This window comes from Zalophus californianus, chromosome 3 (genome assembly GCF_009762305.2).
Source record: "Zalophus californianus isolate mZalCal1 chromosome 3, mZalCal1.pri.v2, whole genome shotgun sequence".
Lineage (NCBI taxonomy): Eukaryota > Metazoa > Chordata > Mammalia > Carnivora > Otariidae > Zalophus > Zalophus californianus.
The window spans coordinates 1,331,066-1,347,326 of NC_045597.1; the positions used below are offsets into that span (position 1 = coordinate 1,331,066).

A 16,261-nucleotide genomic window follows, 5' to 3' on the forward strand; every position below is an offset into this window, starting at 1 on the left:
GAATGCACGGCGATGAGTTGTTTGATGTGGACGAGACCAGGTGCTCTAGGAACATGGAAAGGAGACACCTGGCAGATGTGGGTGCATACTGGGCTCTGCAGTGGTGTCCAAGGCTGCACCTGGACATGAGCGTGTCCGTGAAGGGAAGAGTGTGGGGGTGGGGAGGGTGGGCCAAGGGCCAGGCCTTCAGGGCCTCACAGGCTGGGTCTCAGGTCAGTCTGAATTCAGTGGCAGGGGGAGCCATGAGAGGGCTTGTACCAAGGAGTGGGGCATGCTCAGACTTGCATGGTTGTGAAAGTCACTCTGGCATCACTGAGGAAAATGGGTCTCAGAGGCAAGGTTGGAGGTCGGCAGAGGCGGTCGTGATCCTGTGGGAGGGTGGCTGTGGTGGACACAGCAGCCTGGGGTCGGGGAGACTGCATGGACTTGAGGGAGCTCTGGGAGCTGGGCTGGGTAATTGGGCTCTGTTTTGAGCTGGGGTTGGGGGGGGCATTCACCAGGCCCAGAGCCCTGGAGGAAGAGCACTTTGGGGGTAATGCTTCCGTTTCAGATACATTCATTTGAGATGTTTTTAAGAATATATGGGATGCATCTGTTGGGTCGGTCGGAAGCCCAAGACAGATCAGAACTAGAGATAAAGGTGTAAATGCAGTTTGTGTAGATGATCCTGGACGCCATGGAATCGATGAGATTGCCTCAAAATGGGGTGAAAAGAGAACAGGTCTTGCAGCAAAGAGCAGCAGAACAGGCCCTCCTAAAGGAGACGAGGAGAAACAACCAGAAAGGTGGGCAGTGGACCCGGAGAGGGAGGTCTCTCTGAAATCACGGGAGGAACGCTCCAGTATGGCGACAGTGCAGGAAACCAGCTGAGGTAGAGACTGGGGACTGACCCTAGCTGTCCCTTGTCTTTGGCAAAGGGCCAGGGCACATGGGACAGTCCGGGGGAGAGGACGAGAGCACGAGCAGAATGGGGGCTCAGAGTGCCCTGGAAGCTGCACAGCGGAGGAAGCACGAGCAGAATGGGGGCTCAGAGTGCCCTGGAAGCTGCACAGCGGAGGAAGCACGAGCAGAATGGGGGCTCAGAGTGCCCTGGAAGCTGCACAGCGGAGGAAGCACGAGCAGAAGGGGGGCTCAGAGTGCCCTGGAAGCTGCACAGCGGAGGAAGCACGAGCAGAATGGGGGCTCAGAGTGCCCTGGAAGCTGCACAGCGGAGGAAGCACGAGCAGAAGGGGGGCTCAGAGTGCCCTGGAAGCTGCACAGCGGAGGAAGCACGAGCAGAAGGGGGGCTCAGAGTGCCCTGGAAGCTGCACAGCGGAGGAAGCACGAGCAGAATGGGGGCTCAGAGTGCCCTGGAAGCTGCACAGCGGAGGAAGCACGAGCAGAAGGGGGGCTCAGAGTGCCCTGGAAGCTGCACAGCGGAGGAGAGCTTCCTGCCGAGGCCACGGCTCTTGGGGAGGGTGGAGGGGAGCTGGTGGATGGAGGGCTCCAGGTAGTGGCGGCTGGAAGCCGCTGTTTTGGAGTCAGGGAAAGAAGAGAGCTTCTGGTCAGCATGGAGGACCAGCTGAGGCTGAAAGCTGGGAATTTTAGGTTGGTTCCAACATGAGTCCAGGATAGTTTCTGTAGATACTTCTGTTTTGTGTTCATTGAGCTGCATTTTCATCTCCATATGTGGGTGACATGAAAGATTATGGTAGATTAATGATGGGCAGTGGAGAGATTGTGCTCTGAAATAAATCCAAGATAATAAAGTGGAGTCGGTGACTTAGTCAGTGTTATCAAACTGTGTAAGTACCTGGCAGAAGTTCCTGGTTTATGAAGGATCTCGAAGATGAAATGTGAAAAATGTTAGCAAACTCATATAATGTGCAAGTAAAAACACATTGTCAGGTTGTGCTGGATTGTCTGTCAATGGGGCCTCAGTGGAAACACCCGAGAAGACTGCTGGATAGAGAGACCAGAGCAGGAACAGCACGCATGTTCATGGAATTGAGCTTTTCCTCTTGTGTACAGAACACTGACTAGGAGCTAGATGCTGAGACGAGCCACACAGATTTCTGTGCTTCTGTGACACACGGGGCCCCGGAGACAGCACCGAGAGGAGCCTGCTTTACCATCCTCATGCACGTCTGTCAGGATATGCCATGAGATCTACAGTTTTGTCAGCAATGTTCAACTCTCTGGTAGAAAAATGTGAGGATGGAGAAGTGTCAACTGCATAGATGCCTCACAAGGTGGAAGATAAACAGCTGATGGCATTCCCGTGAGTCCGAGTGAAGCAGCACACCTTAGGAAGCAGTCCGCGTGCACTGGAGGGGAGACTCAGAGACACGGGCTATTGCAGTGAGGCCTGGTGTCCTCATGGGTGTGGTTTGTGAGGGGGCAGGATGGATGGCGCACACCTGCGTGCGTGCTGGAGGCTTTAAATACACACAGCCTCTCCAGGGAAGACCACCTGGGCTTCGGGGGAAGGGTAGCACGGTCCCTGTCATCCCAGCTCTGGGCTGAGGCCCAAGATGGAGTTGTAAATGGCAGTCCTGACACTGTGATGTGGATGACTCCCACTTAGAACAGCATTCTATGACGCTCTTTTATGCCAAAAGTAATTTAAATAGGCTTTGGGTATCAGGTGAGACACGTCAGCCCCCTTTGGTAGTTTTAGTAGGAAAAGTACATTCTTCATTTTGGGCTTATAGATGACATGGCAGCCCCTAACCTGTTCTTCCCGGGAGTATTTACGCCATCCAGGGATGCTGGGTTCCTGACGGTGGGGAAGGCGCCAGGGGGTTTGGAGTGTGTGCTCCTCCCCTGGGGTGGCCTCCTGCTCCGCGGGCCCAGTGGTGCGTGCTGAGCCAGGCCAGCAAAGCCCCCACGGGGCACTTCATCCGTTTTTAAAGTCTATATTCCACTGTTCTGTCGTGTGTTTCTGTTTCACTTCCTTATTACTTTTAGGAAGGGACAAGAATGATTTCTCAAAGCACTGCATGCAGCAACGATTATTTACCTAAGGAGCTAATTAAAGGCATTTGGGGTGGCAGCAAAAATGCGTCCGGTCTGACCCACATTGAAATGTGCTTGTAAGCATTTCTGTCGTGAGCCCATCTGCTTGAGCCCTCCTCTACCGTGGTGTCCCCTGGCACTCTGGTAGGGTCTTTGAACGAAAAATTAAAAGTATGAGCAGAGAATGCCTGTTCTGTGGTGACCTCCAAGCCTTTTGGTGGTTTTATAATCTTGCAAAGAACAGGAGCAGAGTTGGGGCTCAGGCCCATCGCCCTCCTGGTTCCTGTTTCTCTCGGGTGGCAAGATCCCTTTTGGGCCCTCAAGGAAATGTCACTTTTGTCTCTAGATCGCTGGGAGTCGGGAAGTCTTGCCCAGCAGCCGACAGACGTGTTGTAAAGCCGCAGAACTGAGCGAATATTCACACTTGTACAATGAAATGTGTCTAAGTTTCAGATGCATTTGTTTTATTTAATGCCATTCCTTATCAGGTCCTTACGTTATATAAAATAAAATAACGCTACGTGATGAGACAGCTAAACCCTTGTGTAGCTCGAATGGCGTGGAAATTGATAATGGAAGGACTGTTTCCTATTTTAAGGGGTTAACAGTGGAAGCTAGTGGTGGTTTTTGAGAGAGAGATTGCAGACGTCCAGAAGGGGGAGGGTGTGGCGGTTTACGTGTGTCCCCGCGGCGTCTAACACCAGCTCTTCGGTTCTCTTGCAGAGTTCTCTGGGGTGCTGCACCACTGTCACATTCTGGCATCTGAGATGGTCCATTTCATTCACCAAATGCAGTATTACATTACATTTGAGGTACATTCAGAGCATCATTTGACGTTAGTTTAAATAAGTCCTGTCTTAAGCTTTTGTGTGGTGTATTTTGTCAAAGATGTGGGAAGACATGCTTTGTACCTGAGTGTCTCGTTGTTGTTTCCTAGGTGCTTGAATGTTCTTGGGATGAACTTTGGAACAAGGTGCAGCAGGCCCAAGACTTGGACCACATCATTGCGGCACACGAGGTCTTCCTGGACACCATCATCTCCCGCTGTCTGCTGGACACCGACTCCAGAGTAAGACCCATGTGCCGTTAGAAACAGAAACAATAATAGTCTTCTCCTCTTGGGCTCCTGCCACATGGGGTATCTTAGAAATTGCCTGATGCCCACATTACTAGTAACTAGGACTGTTTCATTAATAATTTGAAGTGCTGAGTGGACCGTTTCTGAGCAGAATTAGAACAAGAACATGCTCTGAAATGGTTATGAAAGTGGTAAAACATGTAATTGCACCATCCGTTTCCTCGGTGTAATAGTAGTGTTGTCTCGTGGGGCTCAGAAGACAGATGCACCACCGCGCTGGTTTCGTGTTGTGCACTGCGTAAACCAGGCAAGCAGTGCGAGGACACAGCAAATGGCCGCCCGTCTGTGAGTTCAGGAGGACGGCATGAGGACGTGCAGAGCGCTCCAGGCTGTCCCTTCGTGGCATTATCGAGGGACAGTGGTCTCTTCTGTGTTTGCCTTGGTTAAGTGAGTGTCTGGCTGTATGTGTTAGAAAATAGGCTGTTTGTCTAGAAAAACTGTAAGCATTCTGTGGCCCCAGCTTGTCACTAGTGTCGCTCCCGTGTAGACATCTGTTCTGAACGTTGCTGTTCCGTGTGGCCAAGCCTCGTGGAGTTCTGGTTTTATTCACACATCTGGGGAAGCAAGGGACACGTTGTTTTCAATTGAAACAAAGATACTGTGATGTAAGAGTCAAAATTTCATGTGCGTTTTTGACATTAACTGTGACTTCAAGTAAGTTTCTCTCTCACAAAGGGCTGCTTCTGCTTCTACCTGCACCCTCCTCAGGGGAAATGCGCTGTTTCACGGAGGGCGTTCATTTAGCGTATCTGGGTTTCCCAGTCGTGGCTGGGAAACACCTCTCTCGGTATGCCAAATTTTATTACTAAAACTGTCGCTCACATGTGCAAAAAATTGCTCAAAGATGCTTCTATATAGAAAGCTTTTATAAATATATGGAAACAATGGCACAAAAGTAATTTAAAACACTTTGGATATAATTAACAATTTAAGAAATGTGCACCTGCGGCCTTTTGGCCTTGGCCACGGTGAGTGAGCCTTGTCCGCGTCGGCTGAGCCCATAGCTGCAGTCTCTGTGAGCTGTCGGTCAGCACACACGTCCCCTGGAAGCAGTAGACGAGCCTCCTGTGCTGTCGGAGGCTCTCATGTAGTAACAAGTGGGACGCTGTTCCCTGGGGCTCTGCGGGAACCGCGCTGTCTCGTGTTAAGAGGGTGTGACACTCGTCTCATGTAGGTCTGTGAGAGGTAAATGGTGTAATTCACAGAAACCGTTTATCACGGTGCCTGATGCGTAAGTGTTCGCTGCCTCCATTTTTAAATGGTTCAGAGCCACAGTGTGTGTCTTACAGAGATTGAGCGTGGTTAGAGTCTGCTTTGCAGGAGACGGGAATTTGTGAGGATTAGGCCCACAGCTATGTCGGTCTCCCTGTGGGATGTAAGGAGCCGTCAGGGGCTGGCAGCGTTGGGGTTCAGCCACGTCCATGTGTGACAGTTCCGTACAAAACAGTCACACCTCTTGCCTCTAGAAAGTTTCCACTGATAGGAATAGAATCCAAGGAGAAACATTTTTGCCTATAGAACTGTTTTCTCGTGGTCATGGAATGCTTACGTGCGGTTGCCTGAGTCACCGCTTTGATGGAGTCACAGTGCTAAAGGCTTGGTAATCATTTTTGAAGTAGCCCCTTTGCTAATGGTTTTACTTTACTTTTATTTTTTTTTAAAGAATTTTTAATTTTTTATTAGAGCACACAAGCAGAGGGAGCGGCAGGCAGAGGGAGAAGCAGACTCCCTGCTGAGCAGGGAGCCCGATGCAGGACTGGATCCCAGGACCCCGGGATCACAACCTGAGCCGAAGGCAGATGCCCAACCATCTGAGCCACCCAGGCGCCCTGGTTTTACTTTTAATTTGGTGGTTTAAAATAATCACTAGAGGTTTTATTTTTTAAGGAACCTGGTATACAGAACAGATTCGAACCGTCTGTTCTTGACAGAAGTGAAGTGCATTTCGGTATCTCCCTTAGTAAGGAGACGAGGCTGTTGGCTGGGCACATAGTTTTGAAGGGGGGTTTGCGGCTGGGCGGCGGTGGCGCGCACACACGTGTGTGATCCTCATCTGGGCACTGCTGCCACGCTGCTGCGCACCGGAGCCGCCCTGGACGCACGTCCCCACTTCTCCTGCCTGAGCCGACTGCTGCCACAGCCTTTCCCGCCTTAGCTCGAAGCCAAAGCAGTCACCTTGTAGATGAATTAACTGCTCCAGAAATAGCAGTTCTTATTTGATTACAATAAAGAAACAGATTGGAAGAAATGAATCTTTTTAAAAAACAAATTAGACTTTTGTTTTGCTTTTTTCTTATTGAGTAAGACCCCTCTGAAAGAATAAGCAGCCTTGCGGTGAGCCCGGTGTTTGCCGTGAGTCCTGGGCCGCCTGACCCCAGCCGCAGTGGCCATGAGTTAGATTGGTGCCTGTGCCGACCCTTCGAAGGGACATGTTCGGGCAGGTGGAGTGCGTCCCCCACACAGGGGTGTGGGCATGGCGTTGCGCGTGTCCTCACTAGCCCTGGCGTCTTCCACCCGCAGTGAGCCGGGGTGCCTGTTCTCGCCAGCTCAGCTTCCTTGCTGCCTCCTATCTGTGAGCTTGGAGCCCCTCCTGTTTCTTTCTCTCTCTCCTGCTTCTCAGTAAAGTCCTGTCTTCTTTCTCCCATAACCTCTTGCCAGTCTTTTCTGGGTTATCACTACCATAAATGTGTCTGCTTGGTTTGGAGGAATGCTGTTCATTTCAGTACTTTGATTTTTTTATCCATTTTTTCTTTTTCATCCTAAGGGTTTCTAGATCTGCTTAGATCCTGTTTTTACAAGGAAAACCAGTTTTGTTTCTTTCTTTCCAGAGGCTCTGTTTTCTGCTTTTCCTTGCCTTGGGGTGTTAGCTGGGTCCGCCGGGAGCATGGGTAGGACTCCTTATCTCATCTCTAACATTAAAGACATGTTTTATTCTTTCACCATTCACTATAATGTTTGCCAAGAGATCTCAAAGAATCTTTATCAAATTAAGGAGGTTCCTTGTAGTCCTAGTTTGTTTAGATGCTTCATAGAAGTCATGAGTGGCTGTTAAGTTTTAACACATGACTTTTTTTTCCTGTGATTTCAAAATCATCTTTTCTCCTCAAATTGTTAATGGGTTTTTTTTTTTAAATCAAAGCTGGCAGAGGATAGAGTTGCCCTCATCCGTCCACGGAAGACCCTGCGTGTTTGCTGTGTGTCACGTGATTCCCACCCCCGCCGGTGGCACAGTTGTCTTTGTTTTGCTATGCCGCCTTGTGTGTGTATCTGGCATTTTGCATGGATGTGTTTTTGATTTACATAAAAGATTTTTGCTACAGATCCCTTTCTCTTGCCCTCTCTCCACACTGCAGAACTAGGGAAGGGCGCTGTGCAGCACGTGTGGACAGAGAGCCAGCCGCAGCAGTGTGTTTCCAGGGTTAAACCATCCTTGCATTCCTACGCGATGCTGTTTTTTTTTGTTTTTTTTTTTAAACACTGTGCTGAATTTGTTTTTTTATTATATTAAGAATCTTCTTTCTCATATCCTCCACGTCTGGTCTTGGTGTGTGTGGCACCAAAAAGTGAATAAAACAGACTTGCTTTCCGGTCCTTTCTGACACCTGCTGACAGCTCCGTGATGTGGGGCCGCACTGTGGCTCGTGAGGCCACTGTGAGGGGAGTTCAGTACATAGCAGTGGAGGCAAAGAGCACTTTGAGAATGTGAATTGATACCTTGTTTTATGGTCTCTTCCTCAGGCACTTTTAAATCAACTCAGAGCCGTGTTTGATCAGATCATTGAGCTTCAGAACACTCAGGACGCGATGTACAGAGCGGCGCTGGAAGAGCTACAGAGGCGGCTGCAGTTTGAAGAGAGGAAGAGACAGCACGAGCTGGAGGTATGGCTTTTCTACCAGTGGCACGTCAGCTCTAGTAGTGAGCTCGTTGCCAGCGTCGTCACAAACACAAGTAGTCTTCCTGCTGATGTGTTCTTGGAGACGGTGCTCACACCTGCATCTGGAGTCCTAAGGAGGCGCTGACCTTTCCTCTTGGAGTGGTCACCCTCGCTGTCACTCTGCTGTGAGCATAAGGACAGCGTGCACTGGAATCCCGTGAGGAAGCCCGTGGGTGCTGGTGGCTCTGCAGACAGGTCCCAGCTCTGTGTCACCTGGTCACCTCCAGCTGGTGGACACACATGCACGTGGGGTAACCAGAGCTCTGCACTTGGGCTACTTTCAGTGACCTTCCTAAACCCATGACCTGGGTAGTGAAGATGTATTGAACAAGTTTGGCAATTTATGGGATCTCTTGTATTTGACATCGTCTCTGTAATTTTTACTTTTCTAAGGTGTTTATTCTTGGGATGCTGACAAATTATTTAAAGGATTGATTGATTGATTGATTTGGTGGTGGCGGGGGGGGCGGGGAATCCCAAGCAGACTCCCTGCCAAGCGCGGAGCCTGATGTGGGGCTTGGTCCCACCATCCTAATAAGATCATGACTTGAGCTGAAATCAAGAGTCAGATGCTTAACCCACTGTGCCACCCAGCAAATTTTTTAGATAACACTGTTTGATTAGTTTTATTTTTACATGTTACTTTAAAACTTGTGTTAGGATCCTGTTCAGTTTGGAAAACTCACAACTGCTTAGAGCACATGCTGTCTCCTCAGGGTTTTTTGGAAACAGGAGGAGGGCTTGCTCCATTTGTATCGCTGAGAGTGGATGTGTGTTTGTGTGTGCGGCACGCCCAGGTGCCAGGCCAGCTGAAGGCTTCCCCTGACCGTGCTCACTGGCATTGTGAGTGGTTTGACTTCTCTAAGGCGTCCCCTCGTTGTACAGTGGGAGCAGTACTAAGTAAGACCCCATAGAGGGGCTCGCTGACGTGTGTGGGGCTTAGCTGTTATTTGGCATTTGGCAAGCGTACAGTAAAAGCTAGTCACTGCTGTGATTTTTAAAGCTACCCACAGCCCGAGAATCCACCCTTCTGGAGAATCACTAAACTACATAAAATCTATAAGAATCAGTCCTCCTGATTTTCACACTTTTCTAATAGCAGGGCGGCCGTTGTGGGACTCACTGGTTCTCTCTGACTGTAAACCGTCCACGCCGGAGTGGAACAGGTCTCCTTAATGAGTCCTGATCATTCAGTGTGTTTCATTCCGATGCGCTCAGGGATGCCTTCGGACAGCTGGAACCTGGAACTGTATCTGAGAAATTACTTAAATTCAGTGGGCAAAATAATTGAAAAGCAATCACTGAGATCTGGGGTCCATTGTAGTTTTAAAGAGACCATTCGAGAGGACTCATCCCCGAGCTCCAGAGCCCTGCGTGCGCTGTGAGGAGCCGGCGCCTTCTTCAGCCCCTGAGTGGACCCAGTCTTCCTGTCAGACGCGCTCCGTCCCCCCATGGTTGTCTGCCTCCTTTCCTCTTTCTCTTAGGTTTATAATGATATTTCCAGTTGAAGTTTAGGATTAAAGGGACTTTGTTTTCCTATCTTCTACATTGGAAATCCTGGTTTCTAATATTAGCAGACTGTTACTTGCTATCTGGCAGCCCCCGCCCTCCAGCGTACACAGATGTGCACACAGCTGTCCCCACACACGTTCCCCAGCAGGGTGGCAACGGTAGTTACTGAGCAGGATGCACACTAGTTGTGCACATCAGAATCCGGGTTGTAATGCACTTGGCATAATTACTCCCTTGAGGTTATGCCCCCAGCTCAGTATGCAAATTAATTGGTTTTGTTTTTTGCTTTTAACTTATAAAACAAAATTGAATTTAATCTTGTAAAATAGTTACCTGGTTCTAAAGTGAAATCTGTGGAACAGAGCATTTAGACAAGCCTGGCCTTTGTTGCTTCCTGCTCTGTGCTGGTCTACGTCACAAAGCCTGAAGACCGTGTCACTGAGTTGGGATGTATCAGAGGGTAGGACATTACAAACAGGCTTTGGTTCATCCCAAAAGTACAAAGTTCCTGTGTCGTTCTGATGAAAATGTTGTAATTCGCCACATTTACAAACTAAAGGAGAAAATTACACGATCATCTCAATAGATGGATAAGATCATTTGATACTAAGGAGTATCTGATAGAAGGTTTGCTTGAAAGGCCTGAGTCAAAACTTCATGCTTAACGGTGCAGTGCTGGGACTGAGACCCAGGGCAATCAGCACTTCATTCAGTGCGGTGGTGGTGGTCCACCCGCCTTAGAAACCAAGACAAACAAATACAAGTGCAGACACGCAAGTGAGCTGTCTTTTTGGTGGGGGGGGGGGGGGGGGGGGGGCGCCAAAAGTCATGGTTGTGGACATAGAAAATCCAAAATAATCTTAGGTAAGTTAACTACAATTAATAAGTGAATTTATCAAGGTAGTAGGAAACAAGGTCAATATGCAGAAATCACTTCTATTTCTATCGGCCACAAACAATTTAAAATTTTAAAATGCCTTTAAAAGAGCATTAAATGTAATAAAATATATGTAAGGTCCTTATACAGAACACTATGAAACAGGACTTGGCAACCGACGGTCTGCAGGCCAGGCCTGGCCTCCCATGTTGTCTCTGTAGATGGAGTTTTATTGGAGCAGCTGTGCCAGTGATTTCCACGTTGTCTGTGGTAGAGCTGAGGAACAGGATAGCTAGGTGGTTCGCAAACCCCAAAACACGTGCTCTCTGGCCCCTTACCGCTGTGTCACAGAGATCGCAAAGGGCCCCTTGAAAAGCAGAGGCGTAGACTGTATTCATGGATTGGGGAACTGATAGATTCAGCGCAATCCCAGTTTTAATCCCCAGCAGTTTTGGGGTTTTTTGTGGATTTAATTTTTTGAGGGGGATAGAAAATGATAAACTAATTCTAAAATTTATGTGGAAATACACAGGGCATAGCTTCCAGTGAAGAGAATTTTGAACAAGAATAAATTAGACAATATACATTTTTAGTTGAGTATACATATACCCTCAAGATTCACAAAGTTACAGCAGTGAAAAGAATGGTGTTGGCTCAAACAAGGACAGTCATGGGAGCAGAGTAACGTCCAAAAACAGCCCTTCACGTGCTGGGATCATTTGTTCTCGACTGAGAATAGTGGGGAATGGAGCGTCGATAAATGGTGTTAGTCATCTGTATCTCGACCCTGCCTCGGATACACGCGACCACCATGAGGTGGGCTGTGAATCTGAACGTGAAAGGTAAAATGCTAAAGCTTCCAGAAGGTGACAGAAAGAAATCTGTAAAAGAAATTCGAGTTTTATGATTGTGTCACAACGAGACAATCTGTTGATAAAAAGGCAAGAACCCTATGCTAATTCCCATGTAGGCTGGCTGAAAAGGTGTGTAGTCAGACTTACCATTCCTTAAGAACCATCTTTTAAAAACAAAGTTGATGTATCTCCAGTACAAAAAGATCCACCATGTGTAGGAAGAATAATAGCAAGAAGCATTCCCACCAAAGTCAAGGGTTAATGGGCTCCAGTACTTTGAGCCCTGTGGTTCTGCTTTTATGTAGAAGGTCTGTGTTAGAAATGTGTCCCCAAAGATGGGAAGATGCAAGGCATTGCTTTTAGTAACTAAAGGCTGGTTAGCTCGTGACAAATGATCGAAAGTGTTACACGTTATGCAGTGTAGTACTGTAGGCATTAAAAACAAGGAGGGAGTTCTCTATGTGCTTGTGTGTTGATCGAAAGTATTTCTGAGGCATCTCATTAACTGGAGAAAGTAAGCGAGAGCACCGTTCCACATCAGCAGAGTACAGCCAGAGTGTCAGAGCGTTTGGCAGCACGAAGGGCATGACGAGCCTACATCTCCCCACCCTCCCCCTCCGGCCCAGCCCCACCTTGGCAGCTGCTTGTGCCCAGATTTAATTTAATGTGGTCCTTCCGATTCTCCAGGGCCGGTGGGGGGTGACAGCGGCAGAGGAGGAGGAGGAAAACAAGAGGATTCAAGAATTTCGAGACTCTATACCGAAAATGTGCTCGCAGCTGCGGATTTTGACACATTTCTACCAGGTGAGCGTTGGGGTGACCCCACGGTGTCCACATCCCACTGCTGTTTTTCTGCAGTTGACTGTTGCTGTCAGTATGATTAAAAAGGAGTCCTTTCAGCCCGCCCACCACCCACGGCGGGGCTCGATCTTGGCTCTGACCTTCCCCTGGACCCTGGGCTGACGGGGGCTGCTCTTCTGGGATGGTTGTGCTATTGTCGGCCATGGGCGGCAGCCCTGCGGGGACCGGGCAGAGCTGTGCGGCCGCAGAGTCCTGCGGGGGCCCGCGGTGAGGCAGGAGGGCGCGAAGGTGTGTGGGGAGCTGCTGTGGGGGCGCTGGGCATGCGAGGCGGCGGGTGCTTAACTCATGGCCCACAGACCCAGGAGGCTGTGAGCAGAACGGATACACAGAGGCCGTGTGCTCTGATTTTTGTGTCTGTGTTGTGCGTTTGGTTTCTGATTGTGTCCGTTTCTCAGTGTGATTTTAGTGATGGAAATACAGGTGAAAAGGTTTTATGAGGAATTTTTACATTCGGTTGCTGGTAACTGATTAGAAAGACAAATAAGCCTTGACGTTGAAACCTTTAAAAATTACGTTTCTGTGTGCGTATGTCTCCATGTGGTTCAAAATTTGAAATGAAACTACCTCCCTGTTCTATAGGCATCTGGTCTCCTTCCCAGGGTCCTCATACTTTCGATGGCTGTCTTCAGCATAACGTGGACGTGGGAGGACTTTGTCCCTTTCACAGGTGGTCTTCCTCTGACATGAGCTACCACAGCATGTTTGTTGAAAATGCTTCCTAAATGGTGGCAAAGATGGAATTACGTTCAGTGCAAAGATATCCTCACCGGACAGGTGTTTTGATAATGAAATATCTGCTAGACCCCGTGTTGTAAACACTGTATGTGTACATTTCTTAAAAATGAGTAGTAACGGTTAGTTTCATACTCTTGGTGAAGATAGTAGTATATCGGCAGCGGAGTAAAAAAGTGTGTGCTCATGCTCATTTCTGAAAGAGATAGGAATGGTTACACATTTTCCTGAGAGACTTAATACATTTGTTTTAAAGATTTTATTTATTTGAGAGAGAGAGAGACAGGGAGAGATCATGAGCAGGGGAAGGGCAGGGGGAGAAGCAGGCTTCTCGCTGAGCAGGGAGCCCGACACGGGGCTCGATCCCAGGACCCTGAGATCATGACCTGAGCCGGAGGCGGACGCTCAACCGACTGAGCCCCCCCAGGCGCCCTGAGACTTAGTACATTTTTGAAAAGTAATCTTAATCTGTATAATCCCAGTTTTACTCAGATTACAGTCTTAATCTTCTTTCTAAATCATGGCCACTGGGATTTCTTTTCCTTAACAGAAAAAGTCCTTTTCTGTTCTCTTTGCATTATCGGTGCCCGAAACAGCAGGGGGTTAGCGGCTGCCATCACGTGCTGCTCATGAGCGGTCTCACCCGGAGTCCGCAGCTTGAGGACAGAAGTGTTGCCCGCAGTTCCCTGTAGTGAGTGCGCACATTGCCACCTGACAAGACGCCACTGCCGCTACGCTTAGCAGTAGAATTCCTTAGCAACTGTCTCATAAGACCTTGGTCTCCCAGAAGGACAGAGGTACCCACAGCATCGCAGCCTGTGCTTGGTCAGGCGTCAGTTCCCTTGTGTAACATACCCGAGTCTCTGGGAGCTCGGAGAGGGACCGAGATGCTTTTAGGCTTTGGAAGGACTGATGGGATGTGGTATTTCCGTGGCGACTTCTCTGCAGATGGGACGTTTTCCAGGTCTGCAAGTGCAGAGACAAACGTCACCTACTTTGGACAGCCACACACCTGCTGGCTGTGGCTCAGGAACCCGGCAGGGATGGGGGTGTGCTCAGAAGTGACGCAGCCCTGCAGAGAAGCAGCCAGTGTTTGTCGTATGAAAGTTGGAGTAAACTGCTGTCATGTCCCCTCGTCTCCACAAAGCCCCCTGAGAAGGAGGTGACGTGGCCGCACTCTGCCTGGTCTTCAGCAAGGCGACAGCCCACGTCCGCAAGGACCCAGGGACCCTGCGGTCATGCTTTAGAGGCATGTGGTTTCTCACGTGCTCCTTTGTGTTCCTGGGAGGGCTCTGTGGTTCAGTACTCCTAACTCAAGTGAGAGATGGAAAGTGTAACACTGGGTTTTATAGTTAAAAGAAAAAGAATAGGCTTTTTTTTAAACATCAGAAGCTTCGCTGTTTTGCTTATTCTTATAGAACTTAGGGCAAAAAGGAAGTTCTTTTAGGTAAAACGTATTGATTGTGCATTCGTGTTTCTGGACACGGGTATCTCTTCCTAACGTGGCTGCCATTGGCTCACTGAACTCGGCTCCTGGAGCAGCTGTCCTGCCTTTTGGACGCGCATGGTGGCCGTTTATGGAGCTTGTTGATCCGGAAGGACAAACCGCCCAAATGAGGCTGCAGGGCCGAGGGCGGTGGTGCGTTTTGTGGAAGGCTCCCTTCTGAAGTGGATATTCCTTCTTCTTGTTTTTAGGGCATTGTGCAGCAGTTTTTGGTGCTGCTGACGACCAGCTCTGATGACAGTCTTCGGTTTCTTAGCTTCCGCTTGGACTTTAACGAGCATTATGAAGCCAGAGAGCCAAGGCTCCGTGTGTCTCTGGGCTCTCGAGGGCGGCGTGGCTCCCACACGTGAACCCTTCCCCGTCCTCACCAGGGAGGTGCGCACGCTGGGAACTGCATCACGAGACAAACATTCACATTTAAGTCCTCAAGGCCACTGGCATGCTGCGGACGTCCGCCGTTCCTGCCCACAAGTCCTTCAGTGTTTTTGATGGCATGGCGTCTGGTAGAATCAAAGTCATGTTTTTATACATTGGAGGTGAATATATTTGTAATATCACTAAGTTAAATAGGCTGGTTTGCACTATTCAAATTTATTTTTTAAAGTCTTCATATTTAAGAGATACCACACTTTGTTGAGGCTTCTTAAGCTCTCCATGATATAATTTATATTTGTCACTTTTTAAGAACTCACAGTTGCTTTTAGAGAAAATTAGAGTGAATGGATGTTCATCAGTTAAGATGGTAATGTCATTGCTATTTTTTTAACATCCTCCTTAGAGGCAGTTTTTGTTAGATAATCAAATTAAATTGAAACAGAATGTCCCTACTAAGAAAATATATAGAGCATTTTATTTTGGTTTGTAGTGTGTAAAATATTAACCTCTGTAAGAACGTTTATCCTTCTTTCAAAGTTTATCTTCTTTCAAAGTTTACATTTTTATATTTAATTTAGTCTTTCAGATAACTTCTAAACTAGTGTAGAACTAGTTTAACGGGGGGGGGCATGAACAGAACACCTGCAAGCCTTGATTTCTCCATCTGTAGGCTGAAGTGATATGTAAATATGATGACTAGAAAGTTAATGAACTATTTTATTTTCAAATTCTGATAAGCATTGGAAAGAAACTGACTTGAATAATGAAGATTTCCTTTCTCCTTGCCTATTTTTTCATTGTAAATATTTATATACTACTGACCAGATGTGGGGGAAACTTGTTTTTTGTAAAAATGTCATATCAAGTCACATAAATCTGCCTTTATGATGTTGCATAAGTGAAACTTAGAGAATTAAAAGCAGTTATCTTTCAGATGTATGGGTTCTTCCTTGAATGAATACTCTGCGAAGAGACCGAGTTCACCCGCCAGGGTCACAGTCCCGGCTGGCAGTCTGGCGTGAGGTGCGTTGGGGCATGAACTGTGCCGTTGGTGAAACCTGGGAAATGGACCGTGTGTGGCCTTTGGGTGGAGCCGGGGGTGGGGGCGGGGTACACTTCATTCAGCTGTCTGCTGTTCCCGTCCAAGTCCCTGTCCCACCAGAGGGGCGATTAGGAGCCCTGGCTCTGCAGAGATGGATTTGTGGTGAAGGCCAGAACTTTTTAGGATACCAGTTTAGTTTTAGTTTAAAAATTTGTAAAATTGGAAATTGGATGCAGGTTTCTCTACTGGAACATTTCCCAGAAGTGACGGTGTGTTGCGTACAGGTCCCCCTGCCCAATCCCCAAGTGGGCACACCTGGGCAGACTTGCCAGCCCAGACCAAGTAGAACAAAGTGGCAATCATGATCAACTCCTGCAGGGGCTTGTTTGCACGCCCCCAGACCCCAAAGTGACCCGTCTTGGGCTTTTTTTAGG

General features: G+C 48.4%; 1 protein-coding gene across 1 annotated transcript in view; it reads left to right on the forward strand.

The window, feature by feature from the left end:
- The window catches only part of TUBGCP3 (tubulin gamma complex associated protein 3), a 73,520-nt gene extending 57,802 nt beyond the window's left edge, over positions 1 to 15,718 (forward strand). The window contains exons 18-22 of the mRNA XM_027589804.2: positions 3,721 to 3,809; positions 3,935 to 4,066; positions 7,874 to 8,014; positions 12,001 to 12,117; positions 14,602 to 15,718. Of these exons, the coding sequence (XP_027445605.1) occupies positions 3,721 to 3,809; positions 3,935 to 4,066; positions 7,874 to 8,014; positions 12,001 to 12,117; positions 14,602 to 14,760 (638 nt within the window). The 3' untranslated portion in view covers positions 14,761 to 15,718. The remainder of the gene's footprint in view (positions 1 to 3,720; positions 3,810 to 3,934; positions 4,067 to 7,873; positions 8,015 to 12,000; positions 12,118 to 14,601) is intronic.
- Positions 15,719 to 16,261: the final 543 nt, after the last annotated feature.